This window comes from Nuphar pumila, chromosome 12 (genome assembly GCF_984573655.1).
Source record: "Nuphar pumila chromosome 12, dmNupPumi1.hap1.1, whole genome shotgun sequence".
Taxonomy (NCBI): Eukaryota; Viridiplantae; Streptophyta; class Magnoliopsida; order Nymphaeales; family Nymphaeaceae; genus Nuphar; species Nuphar pumila.
The window spans coordinates 5,818,717-5,832,370 of NC_143260.1; the positions used below are offsets into that span (position 1 = coordinate 5,818,717).

The window sequence follows — 13,654 nt, forward strand, 5'->3', positions numbered from 1 at the left end:
CTAAGAAGATGTATAGCTTCCATAGTTGATCTTACAGGCATAAAACCAAATTGATTCTCCGATATCATGACAACCTTCCTCAACCTAGACTCAATCACCCTCTCCCAAAGTTTCATAGTATGACTCATGAGTTTTATACCACGATAGTTTGTGCAATCTTGTATATCACACTTATTCTTATATAGAGGCACCAAAGTACTCTTCCTCCACTCATTAGGCATCTTATTTGTCCGTCAAATCTTGTTAAAAAGATTTGTCAACCATTCTAAATCTTTCTCTCTCAAGCATTTCCAAGTCTCGATAGGTATACCATCTGGGCCAACTGCCCTTCTTGATTTCATTTTCTTCAAAACCTCTATAATTTCTTTCTTTTGAATCTTGCGCATAAAGTCACGATTCATCTCATGAAAAGGAATGGACAAGTCTCTAATATCCTGAGCATGACTTCCATTAAATAGCTTAGCAAAATAATTTTTTCATCTCTCCTTAATCTTCTCATCTTTAACTAAAACCCTTTGCGTTTCATCTTTGATACATCTAACCATACCCAGATCCCTCGATTTTCTATCTCTCATCTTTGCAAGCCTATAAATATCCTTCTCGCCCTCTTTGGTATCCAACTTGTCATAAACCTCCTTATATACCTTATCCCTCGCGTTTCGAACTACTTTTTTAGCTTCCTTCTTTGCTATCATATACTTCTCCAAATTCTCATTATCACGACTCTTACTTAGATTTCTATAACATTGTCTTTTAACCTTAATAGCTAATTTGACATCCTTGTTCTACCATGATGTATCCTTACCTAGCGGTGCACCGCCTTTAGACTCACTCAGTACCTCCTTAGCCACCTTTCTCATGTCACCCGCTATCTTATTCCACATTAATTTTGAATCCTCCTCGAGACACCAATCAGCTTCCTTAACTACCTACTCTACAAACATTCCTTATTTAGCTCCTTTCAGTGCCCACCACTTAATTGTAGGATCTATCTTATGTCTATCATTTTTGCGGCATTGTCTAATTCTAAGATCTAAAATTAAGACTCTATGTTGTGTAGCTACACTTTCTCCCGGTATAACCTTACAATCGATGCAACAGCCTCTATCTCTCTTTCTAAGTAGGAAAAAATCTATTTGACTCGTATTAACCCCACTTTTAAATGTTACTAGGTGAGACTCCCTCTTCCTAAACCAAGTATTTGCTAAGATCATATCATAAGACAAACCAAAATCTAAAATCCTTTCTCCACTTTCGTTTCTTTCTCCTATACCATAGCCTCCATGGATACTCTCAAATTCATCCCTACTAATGCCTACATGTCCATTAAGGTCACCGTCGATGAAAAGCTTTTCTCCATAAGATATCCCTTGTACTACTCCATCTAAATCTTTCCAAAATTGACGCTTAATGGAATCATCTAAACCTACTTGAGGTGCATAAACACTAATAATATTAATAATATTCGTACATAATACTAATTTAATAAGTAAAATCCTATCACCTTTCCTACAGACATCAACTACATTATCTACAAACTCACGACTCATAACAATCCCTACTCTATTCTTATTCCTATTCTTATTTATTCCTTTATACCAAATCTTATATCTCCAAGGTTCTATCACTTATATTTTCTCACATACTCATTTGGTCTCTTGTAGACATAAAATATCAATCTTTCTCCTATGCATAACATCTACTAACTTTATCAACTTACCAGTTAAAGACCCTATGTTCCAAGTGGCTAACCTAATTTTATGGTCTTGGACTAACTTCTTTACCCCCACCCGTCCAACAAAGTGAGGGAACCCTTGCTTATTTGACACCACACCCGGGCGCCGGTGTGACGCATCGCTTATGGGCAACGACCTAGCAACCCTTGCCCATTTATCACCGCCTCCGGGCCTATAGAGTAGAGTGCGTCGCTCAGTAGGGAACGCCCCAACGAAATTCTCATATTGGGTATGACTAAGTTTTTATGCTGGCTGTCACTGGCCTACAGCAACCCTCCTCCTTTATCCGGGCTTGGGACCGGCAGTGTATAACTAAACAGTTATACACAGGCGGAGTTCTTTATTCACAATAATATTTCAACAAAATTGCTCTCAAACCAAAATGAATCACGAACAGAGGGGGGAAGAAAGAGACACGGAGAGAGCAAGATTAAATAGCCAAAGCCAAAGAATCGCTTACTTTGCAACCTCTTGGTGATCATGCCCAAACTTCTCCGCAGCCGACCTCACGAAATCCCGCGCATAAGAGGAGCACAGCAAGTCCAACTCCAGCTTCCCATTGTTCAAAAAGTTTGCGCTCTTCATGTACCCTTCCTCGATCAGCCGCTCGACGAACGAAACCAATTCGGGCGGGAAGTCCTTTGCGCTAACGTACCCAGGAGCTAAACCCGCCGATGCATCAACGCCTACCAGCTTCGAGCTCCGCTTTGCTTTCGGCGAGTTCGACGCTTCAAACAAAGAAACCAACTTCTTGGACTTACCACCAGATCTCTTCTGCAGATTCTTCATCTTACGCTCCAAAGCCAGAAGATTCCTCTTCATCTCATCAATTCCCTTCCTCAATTCCTTCTCCTCCTCGTTCTCTTCCGCTTCCAATTCCTCGCTCTCGTCGGGTTTAGGGATCAACCCTGCGGATTCGCTAACGAATTGATGCAGCGGTTTCTTTTTCCTCCCCGGGCGGGAATCCCTCTTCCTAAACTTCCCATTCTTGGACTTCTCGTTCTTGGAATCAGAACTCCGCGTCTCGCTGCTGAACAACTCAAACAAGGCCTTCTTTTTCCCTTCGGAAGTGGCATCGATGCTCTCGGTTTTCCCATCCTCTGAGTCAGAATTCTCCGCTTCTTCGTCGGAGATTGTCGCGGAAGTCGAAAGGGAGAAGAACCTAGGGTTGGGAAACGTGGGTATCGAGTGGCGGAGGCGAGGTAAAAAGGGGGTTTCTTGGAGAGGGAAAGGGAAGGGAATCAGAGGGGTTTCGATGGGTTTTCTGTGCGCGAGCGAGTTACGGAGGGCGTTGAGATAACGAGCTCTGGGGAAGAGATGGCGAGCCATTCTAGGGTTAGGGTTTCTCTGGGGTTTTTGGTTCTCTCTCTGTTGAAGACTTGTGGCTCCAGGAGGATGGGTGTAACTGGGTCGGGTATACCCGACTCGACCGACGTTCCGAACCGATTATACCGGCCCAACCCGATTTTAATAGATCCATGGGTTTAGTTCGGATCCAAAAAATAGACCCGTAACAAAAACAGATCGGGTCTTGTGTATTTAAATAAATATCCAAATCTATTTCAACCCGACCCGTGTTTTATATCCGACCCAAATGGTTCTACATAACGTAAAACTGAACTACCCCGAACCTTATTCAAATTATGTACCCGAATTCCTTTTATTCTTGACCCGGCCCAAACCAGAACCCGCTTCACACTTGAACTAATTATGTACCCAAGCCTGTTTTATATGTGAACCAACCCAAACATAACCCGTTAAAACTCGACCCACTATTATAATCCAAACCCGTCTTTAAAAATATGATATATAATTGATATCTTTTAATTTTAACTTGAAATGATTTTGCTGGTATCGAAATATTTTTTTTATACTTAGATTTTGGCATTATTTACAACAGTGAATAAACTTTTTATTTGTTAGCATATAATCTTCTTAATGAATAGCTGATTTTATTTAGTTTACATATTTGATGAGTAGTTAGGTTTAAAATACCAATCATGTCAAGACCTGAGCTGAAACTCGAACCCATTAACACCGAATCGAGCATACTCAAACCCGTTAACCATATTGGTGTACAATTTTTTACCATACCCAAACTCGAACTCAGACCCGAATCAAAATGAGTCGGTTCTTGGTCTAATTCTTAAACCTGATGAGAAAGCAGGTCTAGTGAAGACTCGACCTGACCAGATACATACCCGAACCCGTTAACTTATATGAGTTCACAATTTTTAGCCGTACCTAAACCTGGTCCGGAACACAAATTAGTTTGGGTCGGGTTTGAGTTCAACTTTTGAACCCGATTCAAAATCGGGTCTAATAAGACCCTACCTGGTTACACCTGAACCCTGGCCGCAAATGGATTGGATATGGTTTGGATCTGAATTAGATCCACTGATGTAAAGTTGAATCTGGATCCAAACTATGTTGAGGAATACTGGATCCCATTAAAAATGAGTGAACACAAGGTTTTTACATGTAAATGATACAAACGGATCAGATCAGACCCAAATCCAAACAAAGATGATTCAAATGCTGTTGTGAATCTGATTCAAATAGGTAAATCCGAATCGGATCCAAATAACATTTCAGATCTTACTTTAAGAATCCATATCCACAAATATAGTGTTTGAATCCGACCGAGTCTGATCCAATTACAGTTGCAGCCCCAGCCACTCTGAAAACCAGATTGGATATAGTGCGGTCATTCTGACCCGACACTGCTGTCCTTACCGAGTGCATACAGATTGGGATCTGGATTTGACTTGGATCTGTGGTGAAACCCTGGATCTGATTAGAATCTAAGTTTTGTGGTAATGGATCTCTGGAAAAAGAACAAAGGGGGTAAAATCTTTTGTTCTATCGAGGAAAAGGGAAGAAAAGGTTAGATTACACCCAAATCTGACCCGAATCCGATTATATTTTCTGACCTGATTCCGAGTCATGTGGCTACATTTGGTCGGGATCTCATTAATATGAACCAGATCTAGGTTGGAGCTCCAACCTGTTTTGCAACTTTGGAATAAATGACACAAATCTCATTCCCATAAAAATCTTGACAAGGGAAAATATCACGATATTTAAAAAATGTAGATGGTTGAAGTGTCAGACTTAGGAGTAATGAGTTTAAAGTTCAAAGCTTAATGCTTACAACTTTGAAACAATGTACTTTATATAATTGAGCCAGTTTGAGCTTGTCTCTGCAGGTTTAGAGTCAAAATTCTACTATTTTCAATTTTTAAAAAGTATTGTTTTGTAAATTAGCAAACTCAATCTCGGCTCAGGTTCATCATGAGTTTGAGTTCATCTCAACTTAGCTTGCCACAAAAATTCAAGCATTTATTTGGGTAAGTTGGGTTGGATTTAGACTACCAGATTTTTCTTGATGACTGAGGAACCCTTGCCTAGAACCAGGTCACTTAATGGGCTAGAGCTGTACGAGGTAAACCCGGAGTGGGTTCACCAATACACAAGCCCTTATGAAGCCTAACAGTTAAAGGCACCCACACACCTGGTGAGAGTCAAACCTAGGACAAAATGGTCAGCACCTTTTCCCCAAGTCCGCCGCGCCACTCGGGCAACCCGGGCAGGTGTTGGATTTAGAGTAGCACATTGTGATACGAAAATGGGCATAGAGTGACTTACTATCCATACCCACTAATCTTGGATGTGGATTTAGCCTAACATCAAGCCAACCCCCAACATTCACAAAGTTCAATTTTCATCGAGTTACATACCCAGCGATTTGGTTTCAGACTTTCATCGTTAGAAGGGTTTGAAGTGCTGTCAATTGGTTGAGGCCTTCTAACGTTTGAACAAGATGCATGGATATGGTTAATTTGCCCATATCCTCTTCTATGAGGTCCAATCCAATTGTACACCTGGTTCTTACGCGACCTATTCTAGCATATAATCAAACCCTCATATGCAAAATGGTCAAAACAAGGGTTTTACGCTGCCAGGACAGTGACCGTAAGTACCGCAGGCAAAGCCAGCACAGCTAAGTCTCTGATCCTGGGGTTGTTTCTGCGTGTAAATATATATATATATATATATATATATATATAAAGAACAGTTTGGAGCAAGTGATGAATGTATCTAGATCAAAACATTCCTGAAAATAACCCACAAAACACCTGCTTAATTCCACCTGTTTTTAACAGCAGATCAGAAACAGATCCATCTAAGAGATGTCTGGTCTAGATTTAAACGATGGATCCAACATAATAATCTGATTCATCACATGAGTTTTATGTTCGGTCACTTTTGGATTGAATTAAACCATTTTATTGCATTGACACAAACAGACCCAAAAACAATTCTTCATGGGCTCCACCCTCATGGTTAGGAGGGACCATGGTTTATCACTTGACATGGGATGACCACAGTTCAAAACCCACGTGCGCGTCCTTTGCTGCAAGATCGAAGCTTGATGTACTCCTGGTAGGTAGGGGAGAACCTCAAGAGTTTTACCAATTGGATGTGCAGTCGGTGATTTGGGAAGGAAGGGGGGAGGAGGGTGGGGTGAGGGGTCCCTTTGGCCTAGCCCAAAAAAAAAGTTTAACAAAGTACCAGATGATGCATCAGTAGTAGGGGGGGGGGGGGTGCAAATGAGTCGGATCCAAGATGGAGGTTTTGCAATTCTGACTGCTTTTATTAATCACATTACAATAGGATGCATAGAAGAAAGGAATTACTGGCTAGCATGTAAAAAAGACATTAAGGCAGCAGCTATGAAATGTAGAAGCAAAGGCAAGTCATTTAGTAAATAGGTAAGCCATCTTGGATGCATATAAATTGGCAGAGTAGGGGAAATTTTGGCACCCTCTGACAAAAATCAGAAGTTGCGAAACCAACTATCTTCGCCCAGTTAGCAAAAGAACTGATAACTAAACATATAGCAGTTAATTGACTTAGCAGAGTATGAATCTGGTGGATATTATGGCAAGTTGCTTTTTATGCCACAATCCAATTGGTTGCCCTCGTTTCTAAGACCATGTAAGATTAAAAAAAAACATTAAGTGAAGACTATAAACAGAACTAAATATCAAGGTTCTTCCCATCAGAAAATCCTTCAAATAAAAACATGAGCAGAAGTTTGGTCCTTGATGCTAAGTCGTAGCTTAGGTGGCATAGAGGAGACGACACCATATGCACAATACCAGCACAAGCATCTTATGAAGTAGTCTAATAATAAAAATGAGCCATCATTTTAACATGAGAACCTTTAAATGATAAGCATGAGCAGAAGTTTGGTCCTTGATGCTAAGTCGTAGCTTAGGTGGCATAAAGGGGATGTCATCATATGCACAATACCAGCACAAGCATCTTATGAAGTAGTCTAATAAGAGAAAATGAGCCACCATTTTAACATAAGAACCTTCAAATGATAAGTTATTCAAATGCTAAGCGTCAACAATATATCCCCACAACAACATTGATACAAGAGAATCGAGATGACTAGGGATGCACACGAGCCGAGTTGGAGCCGAGCCTGGACTGTTCGAACTCGACTCGGTGCAAAACATTTTTGTCCAAGCTCGGCTCGAGCTCGGAGCCGAGCTTGAATGACTGTCTGGACTCAGCTCGGTTCTCGAGCCGAGCCGAGCTTCAAGGCATTTCAAAAAAAAATATTTTTTAAAATTATTGTTGAAGGTGGGTTTCAAACCCTAACCCTCTCTCAAGTTTCCCAAGTGACCCACCACTAAGCCAAAGCACATATTTTAGTCATTAACACCGAAAATAATATAGTACTTTATATTAACAGCAGGAAAAGTGAAAAAATGGGATTCGAACTACGAGCCTTTTGATAAAAATCCAACAGCCTACACATTACACTAATAATAACTTGAAAATAGAATTGCAAATATATTATATATACTTGTACTGAGTCTTATCGAGCTCGGCTCGCTTGCTCGTCCGAGCCATAGAACCATGTTCAAGCCTGGCTCATTTAAAGCACGGACGAGCTTCGGTTAGTTGTGCATCCCTAGATATGACCCATCAAAAGAAGCATAGGGCATAAATAATACAATGACCATAACAAAATACAGATATTGCAAGTCAACATTAAGTTCTACTCAGCTGGTGTTAGTTGGCCCATTTGCTCTGTCAGATGAACAACATTTTTCTTGTTCCACCAAAAACTAGCATTTGCAGTTGGTTTACTATCCAACTTTCCATCATCACTACCTCGCATTTCAGACTGGACCTCTTGAGTATCAACTGAACCTGGCATCTCGGTAAGAAACTGTTCCCAAAATACATCATTTACTCCAGCTGGGGCTCCAGCACCAGTTGCCAAACCATTACGTGGCTCCTTCAATGCTCGAAGTTCGGTAGTAGTAGGCATCAAGTTCATGTCCATCAATGAACTCTTTAACCAATCTGCTAATGGTTGAGGATATACTGTTTGTTCAGGTGGAGCAAGGGCTGTGCTTTCTCGGTGAGTTGTGGATTCCACTAACTCGGGAGATGTGTCAAAGTCTGTTAAAGCAGATGATGATACATGCGATCTAGATGATTTGAAACGTGAGACTGCATCTGCATACCCAGATATTGCATGGAATTCAGTAAGAATTGCTACAGAAGACTGACATGTATCACCAACAGTATCCATTTCTTCCCCAGAAGCATGACCAACATGGCAAAAAAAGTCCTCCAGAAAGTTCAAGGATGATTCAATGTTGTCAAATGCCTCTATGCTCAATTGCTGCCCAAGCCTAAAAGGAGAACTCTCTTTTCCGGATGTCTGGAAAGCCATAATTTGAACCTCTTCCATATCAGCCTCCCCTAGAGAATTATCAGGATTGGGCAATCTTCTCTTTTTATTAGAAATTGAGAGGAACTTAGAATTTTCACATAGCTGAACTAAATTGGAAATAATCTCAGGTTTGCCAACAACTTGATCCAAGAAGGCCAGTATCTCCTGTTGACGACATTCTGTAAGCTGTAACTTCTCCACCAAATCCTGTGATTGCAAATCTAATTTGTGTTGCTGATGAATATGTCCACGTAACTCTGACAATAGCAGATTCTTATCACATTTCAGTGTTTCTATTTCCTCCTCTAGCTCTTGCTTTTCTGTCTCAAACGATGCAGCTGAAGAACTATCATGTCCTTGGTTTTGATGAAGAGAATGGCTGTGTATTGGTTTACGTCTATGAATATTCTTCAAAAGATGTTTTTGGCCTCTTATAAAATCATCATTTGCAAATTCCCACTGATCATGGCCTACTTTTCTGAAACCCTGGCTCAAAAGAATGGAATTATTCCAAAAAAAAATATAGCATTCATAACGGGCACATTTCGAAGTGGAAAAATGATAGAAAAAATGTGAGTGGAAAAGAAAAAAGTAGTCTTTCCAATTGTTCCAAATGAGAGAGAGAGAGAGGCCTATGAAACTTACATACCAAAGTTGTACTGATTAATGATCATGTAATTTGAATTTGTTTTAATAAGTAAATCATGTAATCTGTAGAATTTACTTTAAATTGTTGTTTCTAATCGATATGGACTTAAATTTTCATATTACATTCTTTTCCAAATTTTCCAAACTTTTCTTTTTCTTGAAGCTTACACCTAAACCATTTCAAGGCTTATATGTTGCCTCAAACGACTAAACTGACACCTCCACATCAAGAATTCTTTCAAACCTTACTCCACGTATGTTTGTCTCACCATGTGCCATCAACGTCCATTAAAGAAGCCTTTAGTGGATTCCAACAATTTCATCACATATTTTTGCCCCTAATAAAATTGAAATACCATTGATGTAGTTGCATGCATTTGGGTAACTAAGTACTTTTATAAGATTAGTTTGTTTTGAGAAGGCATATAGATGGTCACCCTTAATATACTTGCAAATGACAATTGACACAGAACAACTGTAGTATTTCACAAGTTGCTAGAAAGAACTACATTTTGTGAACTTTTGTTTATATAAGCTACATTCACATGTGCAGAGTTTGGAACTCTGAAAAGCAGCATAGAGGGCATGCTTGGCTTCCAAAAAACTTGCACTTCCTTATCTTACATCTTATTTTCTACAACTTTATTGTTTTCACCACCTAAACAAGCCTACAGTACAAAAAGGAAATAAATAATTACTAATTTATATTATGATATATTGAGTATTATTAGGATAACGTGGTTATCCCAATTATGTTCACACAGTGTACCAATGAAGTATGTAAGCCATGAGGTCATCTGGTTTTCTTGTGAAAAAATTGGCTTATAGACAATATTAGCAACCTGTTCCAATTGAATCAGTTCAACCAGCTGGTCCATTCTGACTTTGAAGGAATTCCTATAAATGCTAATCATTTCAGCTGCCACTCAATGTTTTAAGAGCATAATCATCCATTCCTTGAGACGTAAGCTTCAGAGAATATGAAACATAAAGTGCATCATCTGGATAATTTTGATAGCCTGTAAATATCCCATCCTTAAATCACCATTTTTATAAATAAAAAAAAATCATGAAACTCAATTTCAAGCAACTTTAAACGTTTTCTTGTATTTATGCTTGACTCTTCATTTTTGAAGCTTCTGCTTTGGTACAATTCAAGGATTACACCGTGTCTCAGATTACTACTGCCTTGCCTCACTTTTTGACTTGTAAAACCTTATTGACATCTAGAAGTTGGCACATGCAAAAGAATGCATGGTCGTGGTAAGTAGACAATGTAACCATATGAGGTGGAATGTGCGTTCACTATTCATTTATATATTTACCAAATCAACCAAGTTGACTAAAAAAATTGATAAAATAAGCCACTGGGTACCCAGCAAATCAAAGTAATTACACCCTACTGTTGATAAGAAATTCAATAAGCACCACCATAACATCAATCACACAATAAGAAGTACAAGTACCACAACTCATCAAATAATCATACTCTGATCAGAACCATCAAAAGATGATTTCAGTAAAAGAAAATGATAGGAAACCTAGATAAAAACCTATGGTGTGTGAAAAGCATCAAAATAAGAGAATAGTTTTATGCTTACATATGTGTTAAGCTGCCGAACAAAGCTGGAGAAATTGTTATGCTTGAAATATTTGGGAAGAAGAACCCTTGAAAACTCTTCCTGATTCCATACAATGAAGCTGTTTCCGCCTTCACTCCATGAGACAATAGAATCTGTTGATGAGTCATCAACCATATCATATGTCTTTGTGAGAAAAGGAGGAGAAACACTTGTACCATTCTGTGGTCCATCCATTCTCCAATCAGCAAACCGGAAATATTAAAAATACCAACCTCCAAACCGTGAAAACTCTATTCAAGAAAACCATCTTATCATGCTGACATAAATCCTTAACCAGTAGTTCAACAACTCGATTCTCTCAACTAATTGAAGTTTAAGCCACCAAGAACGCCCACAGAATCCCCTTAATTTATGTGCTTTGCTTGCTAATTGAAATGCCAATCAGTTAAAGTTTTACTTCCGAGATAAAATTGCAGATAACATAATGGCCTTCACATCACCAAAGAGATCAAGCATTTCCACACTGAATGCAGTACCATTTTAAGTATGGCAGCTGCATAAACAGGAAAATAAAGTCCTAAAAGCTGAAAGCTAAAAAACCATCAATTTTACAAACCCCTCAATTCTGACTTTGATCAATGACTAAAAGCTACCAGTTCAGTAGCTCAAACTCATCAACAAGCCAACATAAACCTCCTCTCACTCCTTCAAGGCCCTTCAAGAAGAAAACCATAAAGATCATGAACAACATCAAACTAAATTACTCTCCGTTTGCTTTCCATGGTCCTTGTCACATGACCAATTGAAGTTCAGCCAACAAACGACCCTTCTAAAACATGAAAAGCATTGTCTTCTCAAAGCTAATTCCATATAAATCAATACTGCAAAATGAACCTATTTCCACTTATATTGCCAACTGAAACAATATCCACTTCAAACTCATCAATTTTCGATGCCCAATTCACAAGCCTTCACGCCACATATCAACAATTACACAGCAAAAACTCCACAAATTCAACGAAAACACCGAAATAATTTATAAAAAAACCGCAATTTTTCAACCTCAGGACCAAAACGAGGTACCAACTATCTTGTGATCAGCTCATCAGCCAAATCCGTATAATCAAATCTACACCAAATCGTATCCGAGGATTGAATAAACAACCAATTCACCAGATCCGGCAATCCGAATGGATAACCCGCAAATTCAATTCGACGATCAAGGCAATCCGAGTGTGAAAATCACTAACCAAACGTGACCAGGATCGAAATTCTCCCTTTCTTCCCCACATAAGAATCGAATTTTCCTCCAAATTTTATGCTACGAAAAAGGGAGAAAGAAGTCGAAAACGGAAGAAGAGTTACCTCCAACCAAACGGGAGAATTGGGCACTCTCTAGAACTCCTTGGAAGAGAGTCTCGGGCGAGCAGAATCGGCGGGGGAGGAAAATTGTGGCTTTTGGGAGGATGATGAGAGAGAGAGGGAGAGTTCTGACGAGAAGGCTCCAGAGTTCGCGTTTGGCTTTAGGTGAGAGGAAGGAAGAAGTTCGCGTTTTTGGGAGTTACAGTTTTTTTTTTACTGAGCGGTCCTCCGCTGGGCAATCCTTTCTCGCCGAAATTACGGAAATGCCGCTTTGTTCACACAAGTGTGTCAGTACTGGTTACAAATTTACAATACGCGATGTTTTTCCAAAAATATCCAAAATAAAAACAAGTTGTAAAAGTTTAATATATCATGACATGTTAGCAGATAAATCGTGATATCGTGAATGTTCATGTAATTAAAAATCACGATTTATCATGTGTCGTTAAATCATGAAACACTAGTGACATGCCACTTATCTTTAAATGTTAATATTTATTATATGTCAGAAATATTGTAATAAATTTTTTTGAAGGGAAGAAATATTGTAATATTATCGTGTGATCTGAAAAGATCATGGTTTAAAATAATATTTACATTTTAACAAAAGATCTTGAGAAATTTTGTTTAATTTATCTTTCACAATTTTATTTATTTGTTCTTTTTCTTACACTTCAAATTTTAAATTGTATTGTTTACGCTAAGACTTTTCTAGGAAAATTTAAAAACTGAAAATCTTAGGAGAAATTCACAAGCCCAGTAATGGCTGCATATAAACTTCCAGTTCGGTATGGTAAACAGGTTGTTTCAGTTTGGATCTAAACGTTACTGAATCCAACCTAATTGGGTTTTGCATAATGGATTTGGATAGGAAAAACATAAAAGCTAAATTTGACGTAACCAGCTTAAATAGCTAATCAGATCAGATATTAGATGTATTTGGATTCGGATCTGTGTCAGATTTAGATTCAGATTTGGATGTAATACTCTAAAAAAATTCCAAATCCGATCCTTAATCAGACCCAACTTCTACCACCGAATCCAACTAGACAGATTCAGATTCGATGGAATTCTGATGAATTATCTGATTTAATTGATGATACCCGGATTGCAAGGGTTTAACTAAATCAGATATTGACCAAAATTTGGCCTGGACAAAGCCTGCTCCTGTCTGGGGCAGATGTGATTCAGATAAGTAGTTCGATGTGTTAAATTCTCATCTAAAAGGGAGCCAATCAGTGCTTAACTTAAACTATACTGTTCAAGTTTTACATGCAAGACACGCAAGTGGTCAAGGTTCCATTCCCACGGGCGTGAGCCCTTGCATTATAAAGGGCAAAGAGTATTATGGCCCTTACTCATGCCGAAGCAAGGCGACTTCTTGGGAGCAACAAGTGTGCCACAAGTTTACTCCATATGGTAGACATAACCAGCGCTACTAGGTCTCTGATCTCATAGGTGGTTTCTCTGTTCTTCACGGAAAAAAGAAAAAAAACATGTGTACAGGCACACAAACCAGAACCGATTAGCAGCTTTTAAAATTGCCAAGTTTTCTGCTC

The 13,654-nt window shown here is 38.9% G+C and overlaps 2 protein-coding genes across 2 annotated transcripts in view; both read right to left on the reverse strand.

The window, feature by feature from the left end:
- LOC149819778 (uncharacterized) overlaps positions 1-3,065 on the reverse strand; it is a 33,554-nt gene extending 30,489 nt beyond the window's left edge. The window contains exon 1 of the mRNA XM_089983755.1: positions 2,197-3,065. Within this exon, the coding sequence (XP_089839881.1) occupies positions 2,197-3,065 (869 nt within the window). The remainder of the gene's footprint in view (positions 1-2,196) is intronic.
- Positions 3,066-7,553: 4,488 nt separating this feature from the next.
- LOC149819779 (heat stress transcription factor A-4c-like) lies at positions 7,554-12,248 on the reverse strand. The gene is made up of 2 exons (XM_089983754.1): positions 10,752-12,248; positions 7,554-8,988 (listed from the first exon to the last, which is right to left on the reverse strand). Exons 1-2 carry the CDS (start codon positions 10,965-10,967, stop codon positions 7,816-7,818), a joined length of 1,389 nt encoding a protein of 462 aa, XP_089839880.1. The 5' UTR covers positions 10,968-12,248; the 3' UTR covers positions 7,554-7,815.
- Positions 12,249-13,654: the final 1,406 nt, after the last annotated feature.

Excerpts from the sequence above, each read along its gene's own strand:
- LOC149819779 (XM_089983754.1), bottom strand. The coding sequence starts at position 10,967 with ATGGATGGACCACAGAATGGTACAAGTGTTTCTCCTCCTTTTCTCACA. Across the intron at positions 8,989-10,751 it reads TTCGGCAGCTTAACACATAT|GGTTTCAGAAAAGTAGGCCA; the intron begins GTAAGCATAAAA and ends CTTTTGAGCCAG.